This window comes from Etheostoma cragini, chromosome 13 (assembly GCF_013103735.1).
Source record: "Etheostoma cragini isolate CJK2018 chromosome 13, CSU_Ecrag_1.0, whole genome shotgun sequence".
Taxonomy (NCBI): domain Eukaryota; kingdom Metazoa; phylum Chordata; class Actinopteri; order Perciformes; family Percidae; genus Etheostoma; species Etheostoma cragini.
In genome coordinates this window covers 14,327,179-14,347,340 of record NC_048419.1, presented here as the reverse complement: position 1 = coordinate 14,347,340, position 20,162 = coordinate 14,327,179, and the positions used below count along the sequence as shown (strand labels likewise).

The following is a 20,162-nucleotide window of genomic DNA, read 5'->3' as shown; positions in this document are numbered from 1 at the left end:
AGACTTTTGCCCACCTGTAGCAGTAAGTCGTATGATCTCAGTCCCAGCGGCCGCTCCTTCACTCAGAGACACAGTATATTCTGCTCTGCTGAACACTGGAGGGTTATCATTCACATCACCAATAGTTATCACTGCAGCAACGCTAGAGCTCCTCTGGGGCACACCACGGTCTGACACCACCACAGTGAGGTTGTAAAGTGGCTTGGTTTCAAAGTCAAGCTCCTCAGCCAACAGCAGAGTCCCAACTGTCTGAAAGCCCCGTCCTTCCAGGAACCGTACACTGCTTTCAATCTGGAATGAATTTCCTTCATTCCCATTGGCAATAGCAAAGTCAAAGCCACAGTTTTCTCGAGAGAGGTCGCTGTCAAACGCCTCAAAAGTCAGAACCGTTGCTCCTGGGATGGTGTCCTCAGAAACTGTAGCCCTGCAGACAAAAGAACATTACATATGTGGGGACAGCTGTTGAGGTTACACCATAACAGATCCAGAATCTAATGAATGACTGACCTGTACTCTGACTGATGAAACACAGGAGCGTTGTCATTGACGTCAGAGATGTGGACCTGGACAGTAGTGAGGGAGGAGAGCGAAGGTGAACCTCCATCACGAGCTTCAATAACAATACTGACTGACTGACGTTCAGGGTCAAACTCAGCTCTGTGATTGATGAATAGGGTTCCTGGATACAGAAAGCAATGACAAAGAGTCAGATATTGTGCTGAGGAAGTTTGTAGGAATAATGAATTACATATTACTTTCCTTTTAAACTGTAAACTTATTTAGGGAGCTAAACTATGATAGGGAGGAAGCCAAGGTTGTCTACCGTTGTTGGGGTCAATGTAGAAACCCTCCTGGGTAGATGACGTCACTCTGTAGGTGATCTTTCCATTCTCACCAGAGTCCCTGTCAGTGGCTGTTACTGTGACAACCACAGTTCCTGGTGACGTGTGCTCAGGCAGAGTTACCTGGGGTGCAGAGATATTAATAACAACATCAGGGCAAAAGAAACGAATAAGGAGACAACGGATTGGATAAATGCTGTAATAGAATTAGCAAGGGTCAACAGACACTAAACTCACAGAGGGGAGAATTGCATTTTATATTGTAATTCCTATTTTTCCTGAGTTTATGCTAATGTTGAGGTCATTTCCTGAGACAAAGAAGTAAATATTATACATGATCTCCAAAACCTTTCCCCAGTCAATATTAGGCAGTAAAGTTTTATCACCCCACTGTGTGCACCTTGGGAATGTACATGTGTTTTTTACAGTGTGTGTACAAGTGCAATGTTCTCCTTCTGCTGTAGTCTGTTGGAGAGAAACAGTTTCAGAAGTAAGAAATTCCCTATCCTCATTCAATTCCCTATCAAACTTTATAATATTTTAAGTATTTCAAATGCAAAAACCCTTATTCTGTGCATTTTTTTTAGGAAGCAATTAGCATGCAATGAACACATCACATTTCATACAACACACATATATTTTGGTGCCCTACATGTAATTGATTTACCTGCATAAAAAAAGAACATCAGTTTGTTTCATAAGACACCCTACCTGATAAAGATCATGGGTGAATGCAGGTGCATTGTCGTTAATATCCTCCACCAGTATTGTGATGTTAGCCTCAGTTTGGTGCTGGCTGTCCGTGGCTCTGACAGTCAGTGTGTACCACGTCTTCTCCTCAAAGTCCAGAGGTGCAGTGAGTGATAATCCTCCACTGTAGCGGTGAATCCCAAACTTGCCTAAGGCTGTTGGGTCCAGTTGCAGGGAGTAGGAGAGGGCAGGACTGGAGTCGACGTCGTTACCCGTTACAAGAGTGATCTCTGTGCCAATCAACATGTCTGATAGATAGAGAAAGGAATTGAACAAAAAACGTGTTAGCTGTATTTAACTTCCTGTGTATACAAGTACCCACAACACATCCTTAGACCTGCATAGGGTTTGTCTGTTGACATCTGTTTTGTATATTTAATATATTTACTTTAAACTGGTTTACATAATATACATAACCAGAAAGAACAAAATTCCTGCAGATGAAGTACTTACTCTCTGGGATGCGGATTTCTTGGGGCAAGGGAATAGTGGGACTGTTGTCATTCTGGTCAACAATAATTACTGTTAATGTCGCTGAACCAGCCAGTCGTGGACTTCCTCTATCAGTTGCTGTAACTATAAGCCTGTGGATGGACAGAAAAAAAGAGGTTGTCTAAAGTGTTGTCTGTTTCTTATTACATGTGTAGTCCTAAAAGTGGAATTTTAATGTTGGTGATGATAGAGAAAATGTAAAAGAAACATAAAATTATAACATTGCAATGTTGGTTACACATTCAGCATGAAAAAAAAGAGTTATGAAAGCAACACTAAAAAAGTTAGGAAAGTGTTACAGTGAGCCGGAGTTGATTTACAGAGTTTGAAATTGTAACTTTGATACATCTGGCATGCATATTGGTTTGCCTGTATCTTCAGCAGACTACGTCAACCTCCCCACCAGCTATATAAACACAAACTAGCTGAGTGAATATGATTCATGATGTGTTACGTCTAATTTTTTCCTCCTATACATGTATACCTGTGTGTATACATAATGGACCTTTTCTGTACAAAGCCATGCAGCACCTCAAACATTTATTACATGTGAAATATATATTCATCTACAAAATGTGTACATAAAATGGTTTGTGGTGAGGTTATTTAACCATAGATCTGTTCTCACTTGGTCTGGGTAAAGATCTCACGGTCCATGATGGCAGCTGTTGTGATGCTTCCTGTCATCGGGTCGATCTTGAACAGGCCGCTCATGCCTGAGGACTGGATGGAGTAGGTCACCTGACCATTTTGACCCTGATCCACATCCTCAGCCATCACCTAGGAGAAGGTGAATGATAGGGAAGAAAAAGATAGAATGATGAGAATTGATTTTGACCCTTTGGAAAATTCCAGTGAACCTAATATCTTTGTGACATTGTATTGTTTATTATGGAGTTTTTTTTAATTTAAAAGTACCTGTATGATTGGCATTTCATATCCCTGTGCTTCTCTCATGTAGGCCACATAATTCTGCAGCTGGAAACGAGGAAGGTTGTCATTGACATCCTGCAGGATCAAGTTGATAGCCATGAAAGATGTGGAGAACACTGTTTCAGCCTTCACAACTAGACGGAGTCTAGGTGTGTCTTCAAAGTCCAGCCCCTTGGAGCTCTGCACCATGATTTCACCTGGAGATATGAGTGGAAAATGAAGCTCAGGAAAATTAATTAAATGACAGATTAAACAGATCCACATCTCATTAACACCTATAGGACATAATAACGATGATTGTGTTTTATTGTTAGTTTCACCTGTTGACGAGATGATGCTAAAGGCCTGCTTTCTGTTCCCACTGAAGAGACTGTAGCTGATACCCTTACGTGTACCATCTGGATGTTGAGCCTGAGCCTGAGCCACAGCTGTGCCTGAATTTTTGAAGTAGAGCGGAGAAAACATTCCTTATCTTTGACAGTAGAGATATCTTCAAAGTGTGAAGGGGGACAAATTGACTGAGATGATTATTCTTATCCCTCATAATACAGTATTAAGGTCAAACCTTGTAAAGCATTCTCCTGTAGGCTGACGTCTCTGGCATTCCTCGAGAAGCGGATGCCGCTGTACGCCACCTCCTTTACATAAATCACCACCACGCCCTGTGCAGACTGAGCTGGACTTCCCTGGTCCATGGCCTCCACTATCAGGGTCCTCTGAGCCTGGGTCAGATCCCCCAGTGGCTCAGTGGCCTGGATCTCCCCAGTCAGGGAGTTGATGCTGAAGCCCTTGACTGGCATGGCAAAACGGTAAAACACCGAGCCGTTGGCTCCAAAGTCCTTATCCTCGGCCTTCATGGTGGCTAGGACCCTTTGTGAACGCATGCTAGACACTTCTATGACCAGCGGATCCTGGATGAAGAAGGGTGTGTTGTCGTTGACATCTAGGATAGTGACTGTCACCTAGAAGGATGAGTTCAAATGTGGGTTAACTTCCAAAATGTATTACTGATGCATTAAAAATACTCCAAAATCAGGTATACCAAATATCACGTGAATCATAAACTCAAAATCTTTTTAAACAATGAGTCAACTAAACATCTTTAACATCTAACTCTTCACTTACCTGAGCAGAGGTGTTCCTGGGTTCAGCCGGTGAAAGGTCAACAGCAAACACCTGGAAGCTGTATGACGCTCTTTTTTCCCGGTCCAGAGGTGCTGCTGTGGTGATAACACCAGTGCTCTGATCCACACTGAACGCTCCGTGTGCCTCTCGGCTAAGGAAGTACAGGACCCTACCATTCAAGTTGTCATCAGCATCTGTGGCGGACACCTGGACATAGATAAATTAATTTAAGATTAAATGCGTACCGTTGACATTTAAAGACATCTGTTACAAAAGTGAGATATACAGCATGTCAGTTAAAAGTTTGAACTAAGCATCATCTAAAAATTGCCATTTTCTAATTACCTCTAGAACTTTGGATCCTTCTGCAGCATCCTCTGACACCTCCACAGAAAAACTAATTCTGCTGAAGACAGGGCTGTTGTCATTGACATCCAACACTTTGACTTCCACTGTGACAGTAGTGCTGAAAGCAGGGCTGCCTCGGTCTGTAGCAACCACCTCCAGAGTATATTCAGCCCTTATCTCCCTGTCCAGACCGCGTGACGTGGATAAGGCTCCCGTGCTGGCGTGGAGGTGGAAACTTCCATCAGGGTCCCCAGCTGGATGAAGAAGTCATAAGGCAGAATAAATAAATGAGTCCTGTGGACTGAGTATCTGTGCCAACTCTGTACTTAAGTATAAGTTGAAATTTGCTTCAGACAGGTATGAAATACGACACAAGAATGTCAGAAGCGAGTCTAGGGTAGCTGTATGCAGATCTGATCTTTTAAATGGGAGGAAAACAGCAATGTCAAAAGCTATACATTTGTCAAAATGTATTGCTTCTGCCTTTATTAGACCAAATCTATTCCTTTACACTGTCAGTACAAATTGTGATATCACCAGAAATGGTCCAAGCAAACGTGATGGTTAATACAACTGTGAGTTAGCTGCAATAATCACATATACACAGTTCCAATTGTAATACTCTGTCAACAATCTGTAAATTTGATAATGGAATTAAATCTTGAAAAACACCAGAAATGACAAGAATTCCCTGTTATTTCCACATTCGAAACACCCTCAAACAGCAATTACAGCAATTATGGTGAATTAACCTGCTCTTTAAATCCATTCTAATAAAATACTTGGGTTAGACACACAAAACAGTTTCTCACCAGTGATCCTGTACTCAAGCTCTCCACCAAGACCTGAGTCAGGGTCTGTGGCCTTGAGGAAGCAAAGCTCTACAGGGGCCTGGTTCTCTGGCACCTCCAGTCCATACCATGGCTTTGCAAAGACCGGAGCGTTGTCATTCACATCCTGCACCTCCACACGTACTACAGTCTTGGCAAAGTTAGGAGGCAGCCCTCCATCCCTGGCATACACTACGAAGAGATGGAACTAGATTAGCTGATGAGATGTTGGATCCCATACAACATTTTAAACCAATGTACTTAAGGTGTTATTTGGGAATAAATGAGCTTGACAATGAGATAATGGTTGTAGTCATACCAGTGAGCGTGTAGTGATCCTGTAGCTCTGCATCCAGTTCCTTCGTGGTTGTGATGACTCCTGTCACAGGGTTGATGACGAAGCCGTCCTCTGTCACACCTCCATACATCACTTGGCCATTAGAACCTGCATTGATACACAAGTCAGACTCAAATAAAAATAAAACACACACACTACACAGTACACTACAAAACTGGCAATAAAACAAGGCTACATACAATGTAACAAGGCAGTGCTATTAATTAATCCCATATGCACAGAGCTGTTAGCAAGTCCAAAGGAGGCTCCAGAAATATGAGGCTGTAGTCAATGGGTGTAACCACACATTTTCATTAGCATGAGTTTGTGGTTTGGTTTAAAGTAATGCGGTTTCTCCAAACCATTTATCCGTCTCTATTGTTTCATTTTCTGGCTTTCCTCCTAACAGCATATTTACTGTATATCAGCTGTTTCTTTTTTAATTTTGGAACCTTTCTTTCTTTTAATGATCTATAATCTCGACTTCTTCCTAACTTCATCCTTCCTGGCCTTCATCCATACTTCTTACAGACCAAAAGACACAAATGTGTTCTTTTGCGGGATCACGCAGAATCTACAGACATTACTTTGTGGAATTATTAATCTGTGGAACATACTGTATGTGTACAACCAGTTTTTCCTGAACTATAAGGATGATATTTGGTACCATAAACAGTATTTTCCAAAGTCCAACTATTTTGTTTGGGCCTTTTTCTTCCTAAAGTACTAGATCTCACCATTTCAAGCACGCTGACTTTACAGAATTTAAATATCACAATTGAACCCACCTTGGTCCCGGTCAGTGGCAGTAACTGTCAGTACAGTTGTTCCTGGTCCTTGGTTTTCCATCACCAGGGCTTCAAGTTCTGCTCGCTGGAACAATGGAGCTTCATCGTTCACATCGATCACCTGCACGCACAGCACCTGAGAAGTGGAAAGCTGAGGTATCCCATGATCCTCTGCTACAATGGTCAGATTGAAGATTTCCTGCTCTTCCCGGTCTAGTGCTTTAAGAATAGAAAGAGAGCCTACAAGAGAAAAAAGGGAGAACATTCTAAAAAACTTTCCTGGATTACTTTACTTAAAATACATATTCTCATTTGGATTATTTTGAAATGTGTGTGTTGGTGTGTTTTTGTTTGTATTGGAGTGTGTTTTGGCAAATTGTTTGTGAACATATCATTTGTGTACCTGAGAGAGGACTTGTCTGCCTAGAAGGACCAGTAAAAACAAAACCTTTACAGATTTGCTTTACGAGACTTTCCACAGTAAGTGAGCGACCATGGCCAAACAATTCAATTCTGGCACTTTGCACATGTATTCAACTGTGAATCAGAGCTCTATCAGTAAACATGTAGGATTATTGTTAGTGCTGGCATGCAGGCAAATACACAAAGAGTCTAGACTATAACTACATAGTTGCCAGCCCAACCTATGACCTCCTCTGCAATTAGGTTTTTATTGTTTCTTCTCGGTTTCTTCTCTGTGTGTAACGTTACAGTATCTGTTTGCCTTTAAATCTGTTAGGCATTAGTTGTTGTGTGTTTTATGTAAATCGCGCTGGTTCACATAAAATCTTTGAATAAGACCACCACTTCAGACTTTGGCTTCATGTACTCTCCTACCTTTCATGTCTACACCCCAAACCCCTGTCATCACCCTGACTACAAGCAGGGTCAGTCAAAGTGAGAGGAAATATGAAATGTGTGTGTGTGTGTGTGTGTGTGTGTGTGTGTGTGTGTGTGTGTGTACTGTTCACGGGAGTGTACAAGTTTGGCTGGCATGTGGTCCCTGAGAAACGTGTGTAATTTATAAATGCTGCAGCATGAGTTTTCTCTAAAGCTGAGGCTCTGATGTTCCTGTGGCGTTTTTGCTAGCTCCAATGTTTCATCCAAACACAAACAGATGCAAAACATTTATTGCTTCATTCTCCTCTGTAGCAAATTAAGTGTAACTGATACAGTACCAACCATATGATACAGGTGTTCTGACCCTGTCCGGATTAGCTTTGTTCAAACCCAAACTCACATAAACTATACTTTAGTTCTACCAAAGATTTTAAGGTATACAAAATACGTCATACTGAATTTTCACTGAAAGACTGACAGATGTGTTCATTTAATGCAGTTCTGCAGCCATAACATGTGTCTTATTTGATTATTTTACTTAAATACTGGGTGTCTGACATAGCTTTAATGTAGGAACAAACAGATAAAGAGATCTATGTTAAAATTTGAATAAAATCTATCTAATTTTGAAGCTACTGTGAAGAAATGAAAGGAAGTAAGACACATTAGCCGTTAAGTGATAATAAACTAGCAGTGAAGCAGCTGTAATGTGAAATAAAAAAATTAATATTGGCAGAGCAGATATAAAACGTACAAGCAATAACTAGAACAATGATACCCTCTCATTAGCCATGAAGTTTGCTAAATGTTCTTGCAAACCAAAGCTAATCTGCTTTTACAGCTATTATTAACCATATGCTTAACACCACACAGTCTAAAAAACAAGCCAGAAGTGAAATCAACCCCTGCTAAAGCACCAGACACTTGACAGTAATGAAGTAAAGACTTTCTTCCATCTGGAAGCTGCATTAAGTGACTGTATTATGGCTTTTAATCCCATCTCAGCCAGCGCTGAGCACGCCCACACCACCCAGCTCCGATGATGAAGAGAATACATATAGTGTACACATATATAAGACATCAAAGGGTGTCCACGTCCCTACCACAAATTAATATTGGTTCCCATGACAAAATCCATCAAGGAAAGAAAACCAAAGCATTATTCAAGTGAAATACAGTATTGCTCTAAGGCATTGAAAGATCATCTAGTAAAGAGTGTCATGATTGTTTTAGCAGTTGAGACCCTGAAGACGTAGCACTTGAGTGGATAATTACGATCTTGTGGAAACTTTTGTTCATCCAAGGGGCTTCCACGGGTGGGATGCTGATTATCTATCAATCATGAAACCAGCAGAAACGGGCCATATACTATTCCTCCTGTATTAAATCATTCAAAGCAGGGTTGTAAATGCACAAAATGATGTGGGGAATTTTACTCTAATCATCCATTGATGGAGTGCAAATGAGGTATTTATGGGAAATCCCCAGTCTCCACAGGCCCTGTTATATTATTGGAGCTTTACGATATTTCTAGATGGTGTGTCCCACACTTACCAGTGTTGGGGTTCATGCTGAAGCGGCCGGCGCTGTTGCCTGCCTGGATTCTGTAAGACACTCTGCCATTTTCTCCTTCATCTTCATCTCGAGCAATCACATACAAAATCACAAACCTGTCAATAAATATGCAAATATGCAAAAAAATTTTAGATTTGAAGAACCACTTTCACGCTTGAGGCAGAGAAAGTAACAGGATGTGTAGATGTTCTTTTTCAATGACAAAAATCTGCATTAATAAGGCACCAAAAACAGACTACAGTTAGACATGCCACTTACCCTACAGGCTGATCCTCCATGACGCTAACTGCAGACGGAGATCTGAAAACCGGAGTGTTGTCGTTTTCGTCTGTCACAAACACTCGTGCAGTGACCGAACCCCAGCGCCTCTGAGAAGGATCCACTGCCTGATCTGTTGCCCGCACCACAAGGTAGAAGGATGGTGTTGATTCACGATCTAACTTCTGCCCCAGAGTCAGGACTCCGCTGGAGGGGTCAAGGGTCAAGAGGCCAGGCGTGTCGGGCCAGTAGTGCTCGATGGAGTAACGCAGCTCACTGTTGGGTCCACTGCCATCCTATCAAAAAGAAAACAGATGAATTAGACAAAACTTGTAAGTGAGCTTGAGTTACCAATCACTGATTAACATTGCACCTTTTCTCAAGCAGGAAATATATTCTGTTTCCCACCTGATCCACAGCCTGGAAAGTATATATGGAAGCCCCTGTTGCTATGTTCTCTGGGACTACAATGGTAACTGGGTCTTCTGTGAACTGTGGAGCATGGTCATTGCTATCCTGCACGTTGATATCCAGCTGCACCAGATGGCTGCTGGGAAATGCCTGAGAGAAGTCAGACACCTCGATGTGCAGCGTGTACCTCGACCCCTTCTCATAGTCCAGCTCGCGCACCAGGTACACGTCGCCCTTCAAACGGTCCACCATGAAAGTCCCATCTTGGTCTGTCCCCCCCACTACCAGGTAGGTCACCTGGCCTTCCAACATAATAGATTCATGCTGATCATGTGGGCGCACAGAGCCAATGATGGAGCCCGGGGCAGCTCCTTCGACTGTGTTCAGGGTCATGGAGAGCATGTTGGGCTTGGGGTTGGACCTAGAGGAGCTGAGAACCTAAAGGAAAGAAAACTAGGATCAGACAGGCTTATTTCAATCTCAGCATTTCTTCACATAATCATAATTCAGATTGTGTCATGCATGTAATCACTTTAAAATTCTTTTCTTTAATCATCCACGTATCTATCCCAAAACAGAGTGAAAAAAAACATTTAAACACGCTATTATTTCCACAAAGTAAAGGAGAAAAGTGTCAAGGCGAGTGCTGGGCTGTGTATGTTACTTGATCTGATTTCCTGTGGTATTCTACAGACAATGAAGCTTTATGGATATCACCCCAGTCCATCCCTAAACCTAGCCTTGGGCTGTAATTTGTTTCTGTTTTGTTGTTATTACTATAATAACCCTCACGGCATTCTGTCTTCAAGATGAGAGTCAGGGTTTGTGACCTGTGACAAAATAATGAAGGGTGCATTGCAAGGGAAAACTGTAAATATTCCAGTTTAAATAATGCAGAGCAGTAAGTGCAGCCTTCACATGCCGTAGTCCGGTCAGATGGGATACAAGTGTATGCCAGGGGGCTTTCGCCACTCTGAGCAACAGCCTCAGGGTTTGATTTTGTTCTGGGATAGATCAAAGAGAACAGTAGACAGGAAACATAAGCATATTTTAACAATCTCTGATTTCATCATCAAAAAATCCACACACACACACCATACCCTTGCTATCGTTACCAAGATCTATTGCAATCTATTTCTATCTACTTTCTGAAACGTAAATAGCAGATGGGGGACATGATGTGGATAAAGTGCATTATTTAGCCTCACATGCTGGCTAAAAAGCTATGTGCAGATGTTTTCATCTTAAATGCACTTAAAACCACATGTCAAAGGGCCAACTGTTATTGTCTATTAAAAACAATCTCTTTCTTGCTGTTGTACATCAAGCCAATCACAGCTCAACATGAGACAAAATGGTGAAGTGGAATTCAGCAACATTTGATTGAATTTATTTAAGATGTATTAGCCACAATTTTCTGAACATATAGGCATACAGCTAGGGGTCTTGATATTATTGAACTCGTTTGCGCAAGTGTTTCAATTTTCTTGAAGCAGATGCTTTACTACACACATTGCCAGCAACTGTAATGTACTATTTGTACTTTTGCTTGGTGTTCCCAAATGCCTACTCTACAGTACACACGCAAGCTAGCAAGTGTGTATTACTTGCGGTGTACAACAATATCCTTGTGTGAATTTACCCACAACTATGTGAAATCTTATCTCAAAATCATTATCTGGAAATGTTACCTCATGAGAGTGTTTGAATGTGTCGTAACTGTCAGTGTGTCTGCATGCGTGCATGAATCACTGACTGCTACCGTAAAGTAGTGTATTCCATTTCTCTTTGTGTGCTTTGATGCAGCTGGCTCTCATCAAATATCATCTGGGAGTATTTGATTCCAAGGTGCCTGTTTCCCCTCTTTCTAATCTCAGTGTCACACAAGCAGGGCCCAGGCAAAATTTAAGGCAAGTACTCCCACTGCAATTAGCATCCTTTTCCTTTCTGAAATCACAACACATAAAAACACTGAGCTCATTGGCCCATAGTAAAAGCAAAGCACCACCCTTTTGTGACTGAATGCTTCTGTGGTCTGCTTTTTTTCCTGCTGTTGAATTCCTGATTATGTATGTTGATATGCTGGATTGACCCTCCTACAGAAAGCCCAGAACAATAACTCAGTCCAGACCAGCTCCCTCCTGCAGCTCTGGGTTTCTCACCTTGGGTTTTGGTTACCCCACTAACCTTTTGAGCAGGAAACACACACTAGATTGGATAGATGCTTTTGTTTGTACAGGCACAGGATCAGTTTCGCTCCTTCTCATATTTATCTCCTTTTCCAATTTCTTTGACAGTTATACTGTTCACTTGGAGCACAGTTTGAGTAAATTACTCTCAGTAAGGAATGCAAAAGGACTGAGGTAATGTAGATGTGACAGTGTTACATTTGGGCACCAGATTGGAATTTGTTTCCATTGTGACACACACAAATATGTAGGTGCTGCATGCAATGTATATGCAGCGGGACGATGGATGAGAAAATTAAAATGTAGTGATTGTGTTTACCTGTATCCGTAGCTGGCAGCTGGAGCTCAGACCTGGTGTCCCATGGTCAGCAGCAGTCACAGTGAGAGCGTAATCGGCTCGTTCGGCCCATCTTAGAGGGGAAGCGGTTCTCAGCTCACCACTGATTGGGTTAAGGGAGAAACGCTCTGCTCTGGAGCCTTCATGTGATCCAACAGACATGGATATCAAGTCAAAGTTAAGGTAATGATAAGGAAAACAATGTGAATGTAGAGGGAAGTGACACTGACCTGATAAAGAGTAGTATACGGTCCCATTTTCCCCCTCATCTGGATCTTTAGCCATCACTGTCCCTAGGACTGTCCCAGATGGAAGCCCCTCCATCACCTACAATCCAAAAGGATTGTTATTCACATGAATGTCTTTCTCCAACATACTTTTCTATGCCCTTTATCTCCCTATAATGTTTATTCCTGTTACTTGTCTTTGTTTCCTTTGTAGCACTATGATTGTTAAGATATGAAAGGGATGTATAGGGTAGATTTTTTTCTGTCCTAAATGGCTCTAATCTGTGTCTAATCTGCCTTCATTCTCACCTGATAGAGCAGCTCCCTATCCGGCCTGGCGTGAGTGAAACTGGGGGCATGGTCATTTTCATCCAGCACAGTTATATGAGCGGTGCCGGTGGCGCTACGAGGAGGCGTACCCCCGTCCTGTACCACTACAACTAGCTGGTAGCTGGACTGCTGCTCTCTGTCCAGGGCAAGGCGGGTGCTGATCTCACCTAAAAAAGAGAAAAGGCCTCAGCATGCATTACTTGCAATAGTTAGGGACTAATTGCCATTTTATTGAATTGACTAACAGCAAATCATTATTTTCTCAAGGGAAATCATGCTGGTATTAGTGCTGCTTATAGAGTAACTACATTTCAGCCAGTGTAAGCCAATTACAAAAAACTGCTTTGAATGTTACTATTGATATTCCTAAATTCAAATACAAAAACTTAAGTCATGTTGTTCATCTTCACCTGTTTGTGAGTTGATCTGAAAGTGCCTGTCGGTATGCAGCAGCCTGTAGCTGAGTCGAGCATTTAGTCCTGCATCTCTGTCCGTTGCAGACACCCTTCCAAAGCCTGTCCCTGCGAGCAGGTTCTCTCTGACAGCTAGGAACACCCTCTCCTGGCTCAGTCTTGGGGAGTTGTCATTCTCGTCGGTTACCGTCACCCTGACTGTGGCGCTGCCAGTTCTCCCAACCCCTCCTGGGCCTGAGGTGGCCAGGACGGTCAACAGGTACATGTCCTTGACTTCTCGGTCCAGAGAGCTACGAACAAACAGCCAACCACTATCTGGCATAATGCCAAAACCGGCAGCGTCACCGTCAGGCCTAAGGCGATAGAAAATAGAGGAAGAGATGGAGGAAGATGAGGAGCTTCCACCATTCCCAGAAGCCTCACTGTTCAGTGCTCGAACCTGCAGGAAACGTGTATTCAGAGCTGTGTTTTCCCGTAGCTCCACACGGTACGTAAGGGTGTCAAAGTTAGGGCCTTGTGCGTCTTGGGCTTGGATGTGGACTACTAGGGTGAAGGTGGAGCTAAGCTGAGGTGCTCCGCCATCCTTGGCAACCACCTGAAGGTCATAGCGTGGGACACTTTCATATGACAAACTCCCAATCAGACGTACCTCCCCGCTCCCTCGGTCAACACCGAACGTTCTCTGGCCACTGCTGCCTGCAGCCCCAGCAGAGACCAGGTCAAAGCTAAGCTGACCGTTATGACCAGAGTCCTTGTCAATGGCCTGAATGCTATAGATAACATTCCCCATTTTGGTGATCTCAGGTAAAAGGAGGGACTCTGATGAGGACGGGAGGAAGGTGGGGGCATTGTCATTGACGTCTGAAATGGTAATTCGTACCCGGCTGGTTCCATACGCTGGAGGAGAGCCGGAACGTGCCTGGATCTCCAAGTCGAGACTGGAGCAGGTCTCATGGTCCAGAGGAAGGGCAGTGCGAATTGTACCAGAGGCACTGTCCACTGTGAAGTACCCATCTGGGTCCCCAGTGGAGATGGAGTAGAAGATATTCTTAGGAACACCTGCGTGGTCTACACAAAAATACAGCAAAATAAGAATGAGAAAAAGACAGTGACAAAGGGACAAGAGCCGCAACATATCATAAAATAGTGAAAAGGAATGTCACCATTTTCAAGAATCCAGGGTTACATCTTTGAAATGCTTGAAAATCAGTTACAATGACAAAAAAACAGAGACAAGCAGCAAATAATCACATTTGAGAAGTTGGAACCAGCAATACTTTAGCATTTCTGATTGATAACTAATTTTACTAAAGATTAATCAACTAAATGTTTTGCCACTCAAAGGTACAGAAAGAGTTTCAATATACTGTATACAGCCACTGATTATCCACTCTTCCTTAGCCTAATTTAAGGATACCCGACAAATAGAAAAATTCCATCCATATCCGCTTTTGGATGACAGGGATGTGGTGTGTTTATTATTCTTGTGTTAACAAAGGGCTGGCTTCACTCAAAGTGGGTGAGGGGATAGAATCACAGAAAGCTTTGTGCAGTTAAACAGACATGCCCTGTCCACTGCACAACTGGTAACACACTTCATTTTGACTCCCACTCAGAATTTCAGCCCCATCTACCTTCATTTCTCCATCAATAATACAGAGAGAAAATAAAAGTCTGGCCACAGTGAAAAGAAATCCTACTATAGCCCACGCTGTGTGATGGATGTTATTTCTTAATGGAGTGTATGCTCTTGTTGCTTGCGTACTTGTACAAATGCTTTACTGAGAGGTAAGACATCATACTCTTTCCAGCCCATTAGTGAATTTTTGTCCTGGTCCTTGTCAGAAAGATGAAACCAGGAAGAGAAAGACACATAAAACAGGTTTCCTCTGACAAACCATGTCAAGTAAATTAATAAAAGCATGCTTGGTACGACTAAAGGCCGAACAGACATTGACACATAGTGGAGCAAAGAGAAAGGAAGGACTGAGTGTACAGGCATTCTTACCTGTCTTTGTAGTGGCTCGGACCAGTCCCACTGCGGTCCCCCTGAGGACGTCCTCGGACACAGTGAAAAAATACTGGGCCTGATCAAACACGGGAGACACCACCGAGCCTCCCACCACACTCACGTTTACCCTGGCACTGACCGGCGCCGTCAGGCCATCGCCATCCTCGGCTGATATCACCATGGAGATTACCGTGTTGGCTTTGCCATGGAGCGAGCGAGAGAGGGAAATCACACCTGCAGGGAAAGAAAGATGAACGAAGCAGATGAATTACTCGATATCCTTTTTGGTTTTTCAAAACTCCAAAGCAGGTGTCAAAATAGATCACCCATGTTTGTTCAGTTTGTGCGTGTGTTGTGTGAACAAAACATGGGAGACACACAAACACAAACACACACAAATACCTGTGTCCTTGTTGAGAGTGAAGAAACCAGAGCCTCCAGCAGGTACCGTGCGGTAGGTCACCCTGCCATTTTCCCCAGCATCAGGATCATTCGCTGTTACCTTGACAACAGAGGTTCCCGGGGCACTATGGGTACTGAGACTGACTGTGTAGAGGACTGGATAGAAGGTGGGCCGGTTGTCATTGATGTCCACCACTGAGACCCGCACGCGTGCTACTGAGCTCAGGCCACCCTGAAAAAACAATTCAGATCAAAATCGGTTCAAGATTTTTGCATGAAATGATCATACCAACAGTATCTGCCAGCTTAGTTTTACGAGACCGTTTAAAACGTGAATAGTTGAGACGAGTTGAATGTGCCAGTGGTGGGAGAGAAGATGCATTGAGGGGGTTAGGTGGTAATTTATAGACCTGAATTCAATCTTAACTTGAGCATGGGTAAAAAAAAAAATGATAGAAAGTATGAACACTAGTAGGAAGCTAGTGCAAAGACTGTGTAAATGTGGTCAAGTAAGACATTGTATTTAAATTTAAAATGAATTGTTCAAATGGATTGGTTTACATCTTCATCTTTTTCCTCCCCACACTCCCTCTCTGTTTGCTCTGATTGCTTTGCCATGCTGTTGCAGTTCCCCTAGATTTTCTTTGAAGACACACAGTGAGAGACACAACGCTGTCTTCTTCAAACACGTCTCTTTGATCAGCTTTTTTGGAGTGCAGCTGTACACATCTTTAATTTGCTTTCTTCTTCTGGCTTTGATCAGAAGGAGCATCACACACTTAGTGGGTAATGTGTTTGGTCATGGAGCAACACAAAGAACTAGAGCTGTGAATTTAAGTTAGCTGTTTAAGTAATTTTCTCAAGTCTATTTCAGTAATTGGGCTTTGATTGTACACAATATGTAAAGGTTAAAGGAATGCTTATTTGGGAAAAACGCTAATTTGCTTTCATCAAAGTTGGATGAGAAAATTGATAACACTAATGTCTGTGAGGAAAATTCCTTCCTGTCCCTTTATAATTTTAGGTTAAGTGTGTTCTTACTCCATCCGTTGCAGTGACGGTCAAGTCAAACTTTTCCAATCCCTCATCCCGGTCCAAAGCTGTGCTGGTGCAAATCTGGCCGGTCTCCTTGTCAATGGTAAAGTGGGCCGGTGCTGCACTCCCAGAGGCAGAACCCAGGATGTAGGATATGGCACCAAAGGAACCACGATCCTCATCTGTGGCTGACACCTAAGTGAAAAGCAACACCAGGTAAGACATGGACAGTCCAGACGTGGATACATAAGGATTTAAAAAAGAATCCCAAAAACACATCCAACAGTTAATCAAAATTGGTGGGAAAGAAAACACACATGTGTCATAATACAAGCTGAGGGCCTTTCTGTTACCATAATAATGTCCCATATTACAGTCACCCCAAGGCCCATACATCTGCACCTGTCAAAATATCACACACCATATCACTACTTGTTATGGTGTAAAAAAAAAAAAAAAACGAGCATCTGTGAGAGCAATTCACTTTTATAGATCACAGATAATGCATGTAAAAAAAAATGGATAGATCGCCCTCACAGTGTGTGCAAAAGGATAGGTGGGGAGGTTACCATGGATATACAAAGAGGAAACGGACTGTTAAACCTTTAGTAAAGGACAGAAAAGTAATGAAAGAGGTTGTGAGTGTGGTGCGAGATCAACAGAGGCACTTTGATGAATGCTGAAAAGTCAAACTGGTTTTAAACGGGCATTTAAATGACGTACTGACTGAGTGACTGACTGATTGACTGACTAACATGGAGAGCCATTTAAACACGCACCTCAGACATGAATCCCTGTTACATTTTTGGATGATCCGCAGCAACCAGCCCCGTGACCCTCTGTAACTGAACAAAAAGTTCCACCATGGTTCATAATTGTCATGGGGTGAGACCTTTGTCTGATCTGTTTAACAAAGTAACTAGGTTTTGAGTCTTGTTCCCCTACAAAAGGACTTCAAACTGTTTGAAGACACAAATACACATAAGACACAGACCTTGACCTTACCTTAGACTTTTTTGGTCTAATCTACCTAACATCCTTCATTATACTGCGCGCACGCACGCGCGCAAACACACACACACACACACACACACACACACAAATATGCATTGTCTGCTCTGATTAAAACTCAAAAAAATCTAAATAGAACAAAGATTTTCTTGCAAAACACAAAAGGGAAATGTCCTCTGTGAATGTCCCCTGTGCTCCAGGGTCCTGACTAGGTTTACATCGGTCCATAATATGTATGTTTGGTGGCGTTTATGGTGCTTGTTAAACGTAGCATTCTCCCTCAGATCTCAAAGCCTTGAAGGCGAGCCAAGATACAGGAGACCTCATGACAGCACTCCCCCTCTATCATATCCAGTCTTTATCATGAAGCAACAGTAAGAAAGATTATATTTGACCAGAAACTTTTAGTTTATTCTTGTTTTTGGTTTAAATACTAATTAAAGTTTTCTGACTGAGTCTGGAATACGATGAACTGCGATGCAAGATGATGCAAAATTCAATAAACAAAGATCATTACAATTAGAAAGATAAACAATAAAGCTAAAAAATAACATATGCTTTATTCTCTTAATATATAAAATGTACATAACAATGACTATGGGATGAATTATTATTCTCAAAAGCTTTTTTTTCTGTCTTCTTTTCTATACCGTGCATCCACCAGTGTTGCCGTAGTGTTTTCCATCGCAATCAACTTCTAAAAAAAGGGTTAGTATTGTATCATCTCCTATTGTACATGTCTGAGCTTGTTGTTAAATGATTTCATCATTAGTCTGAATTCTACATGGGAACTTGCCCTGGCCCTGAACCCCATAGAGCCTGGGACCACCACAGCAGGCAATGACCTTCCTTCCGTCCCACCAACACATGTCTTCACCATTACACTTACCTACTGGTTTTGGACAGACAGACATAACGCCACCATGATGTATACTGTTGCTCATATAGGATATTAAAATATGGGAATATTAGAACAGCTCTTTCAGGGTTTTTAGTTGCAGTGTTAACGCAGCTAGACGGTTGTGGTTTTGAGAGGTCATACTGTACCCCTTCCTTTGGTCAGTGTTTACATCTGGGGATTTTAGATCATTGCTGGGACTTCCTTCAGAGTACAGTGTTGAGACTAACGCAACCTTTTGGGATTTATGCACATGTCTGGGTGTTCGTCATATCTTCCTGACTGTCTGTGATGGATTAGCCACCTGTGGTGATGAGAACAGGACAAAAGTGTCCATTGCTTACACACAGACACCCGTGTATGTGATGACCCTATCCTTTTCACTAAATCTAATTAAAGAGGCTTTAACACCCATGACCGCCCACCTGGTCATAGGGTGACTTCATCGTCACATCTATCTTTACTCCATACATTCCATTGTAGATCACAAACACAGACAAGGGAAAGGGTGCTCTACCCTGGATAAGATTTTAAAGAAGACATGATTGTTACCATGTTTACACATACGTAGGTATTCTGACAAACTAACACATTTCCCTTAGTTTGTGCCCTTCATTTACACGCGAACAAAAAATTCGCCTCTGAACACAATTCTTTCTGAAAACGTGTTTCAAAAAAAATCCAGCCAGAGTGGAGATTTTGGTAAACTTTGTTTGCACATTTGCGTGTAAACAGAGGAAAACAGAAGTTCTGGCAGCCAAGGAAGTAAGGAAGAGAAGAGAGAGGAAATGATTCCTTGCTGTTGTTGCTATTTTCAGGATTATGCCTGGCTAAAGTGGGCTTGAGCTTCTCGTTACACTGCCAACTACAGGTTTAGCATGCTCTTGATGGCATTGACGGCATATACAGTATACGTGGGTAGGCCTACGTGTAAAGAAACACTTTACTGAAAACTGACAAGTGTGCACAATGTTATTTTTGAAAATGGAGAGGTTTAAATGTCTGTTTATGAAAATAACCGGCAACGTGTAAACGTAACATGTATTTGTTAGGATTATCTGAAAATACAGGGGTTGGACACAGTATTGCTAAATACGCTTGGAAGTAGTTTTTGACAGGAGGCTTTGACTGGAAAGGGCTTGCATAGAGTCTGGGAACAAGAAAGAGAGCAGGACATTGATTCTCCACACACTCTCAAAAGTAAATACCCAAAGCACAGCAGTATGTTATGGATTTTTCATGCAGGAAAAAATATGCAAGACAAACACAAGGTTGATCTAAGAAAACGCCTATGCAAGCACTCTTCATGGCAAACTTGGGAGCTATAAAATAAAAGATGAAATGATTTGGGTTGTTCTGCTGAACTATACTACATCCAGTACAGTAGTTCTTTGGCTCCAGATTTAAAATGCTAAAGTAGAACAAAAAACAAATACATAATTGCAGAGGGACAAAACCCATACAGAAACAAACCTGCAAGGTTGGAGTACACGACAGGATTTTCAATGCACAACAGTTTGAAACGTGTACCAGAGGAAAATCATTTGAACACTTCAGAAAAGGCAGGAGCTTGTAAGAATCAACTCTGTCATCAGCACATTTCCTCCTGCACAGCACAGCACCAATGTTCAGTTTACACTGCAAAGGGCAGAACGATGGATCAAACTGACATGCCAATTCAATACCAGAAACTCCTCTCCCAATTTGTTTACAAAAAGTATAAAAGTATAGAAGTAGTATGATAAGGTGATCTAGTAAACACACAGTCGACATGTGTTTT

At 42.2% G+C, this 20,162-nt stretch overlaps 1 protein-coding gene across 1 annotated transcript in view; it reads right to left on the bottom strand.

The window, feature by feature from the left end:
- Window positions 1-20,162, bottom strand: part of LOC117955402 (protocadherin-16-like) — an 82,128-nt gene that overhangs the window by 3,440 nt on the left and 58,526 nt on the right. Inside the window, exons 5-28 of the mRNA XM_034889883.1 lie at window positions 16,480-16,668; window positions 15,439-15,670; window positions 15,034-15,270; window positions 13,023-14,084; window positions 12,592-12,779; window positions 12,286-12,382; window positions 12,038-12,195; window positions 9,527-9,967; window positions 9,119-9,414; window positions 8,840-8,955; window positions 6,446-6,685; window positions 5,640-5,765; window positions 5,303-5,512; window positions 4,488-4,744; window positions 4,143-4,349; window positions 3,583-3,979; window positions 3,338-3,451; window positions 3,003-3,214; window positions 2,713-2,864; window positions 2,046-2,176; window positions 1,554-1,840; window positions 824-965; window positions 508-679; window positions 15-424 (exon numbers count right to left, since the gene is read on the bottom strand). Of these exons, the coding sequence (XP_034745774.1) occupies window positions 15-424; window positions 508-679; window positions 824-965; window positions 1,554-1,840; window positions 2,046-2,176; window positions 2,713-2,864; window positions 3,003-3,214; window positions 3,338-3,451; window positions 3,583-3,979; window positions 4,143-4,349; window positions 4,488-4,744; window positions 5,303-5,512; window positions 5,640-5,765; window positions 6,446-6,685; window positions 8,840-8,955; window positions 9,119-9,414; window positions 9,527-9,967; window positions 12,038-12,195; window positions 12,286-12,382; window positions 12,592-12,779; window positions 13,023-14,084; window positions 15,034-15,270; window positions 15,439-15,670; window positions 16,480-16,668 (6,073 nt within the window). The remainder of the gene's footprint in view (window positions 1-14; window positions 425-507; window positions 680-823; window positions 966-1,553; window positions 1,841-2,045; window positions 2,177-2,712; window positions 2,865-3,002; window positions 3,215-3,337; window positions 3,452-3,582; window positions 3,980-4,142; window positions 4,350-4,487; window positions 4,745-5,302; window positions 5,513-5,639; window positions 5,766-6,445; window positions 6,686-8,839; window positions 8,956-9,118; window positions 9,415-9,526; window positions 9,968-12,037; window positions 12,196-12,285; window positions 12,383-12,591; window positions 12,780-13,022; window positions 14,085-15,033; window positions 15,271-15,438; window positions 15,671-16,479; window positions 16,669-20,162) is intronic.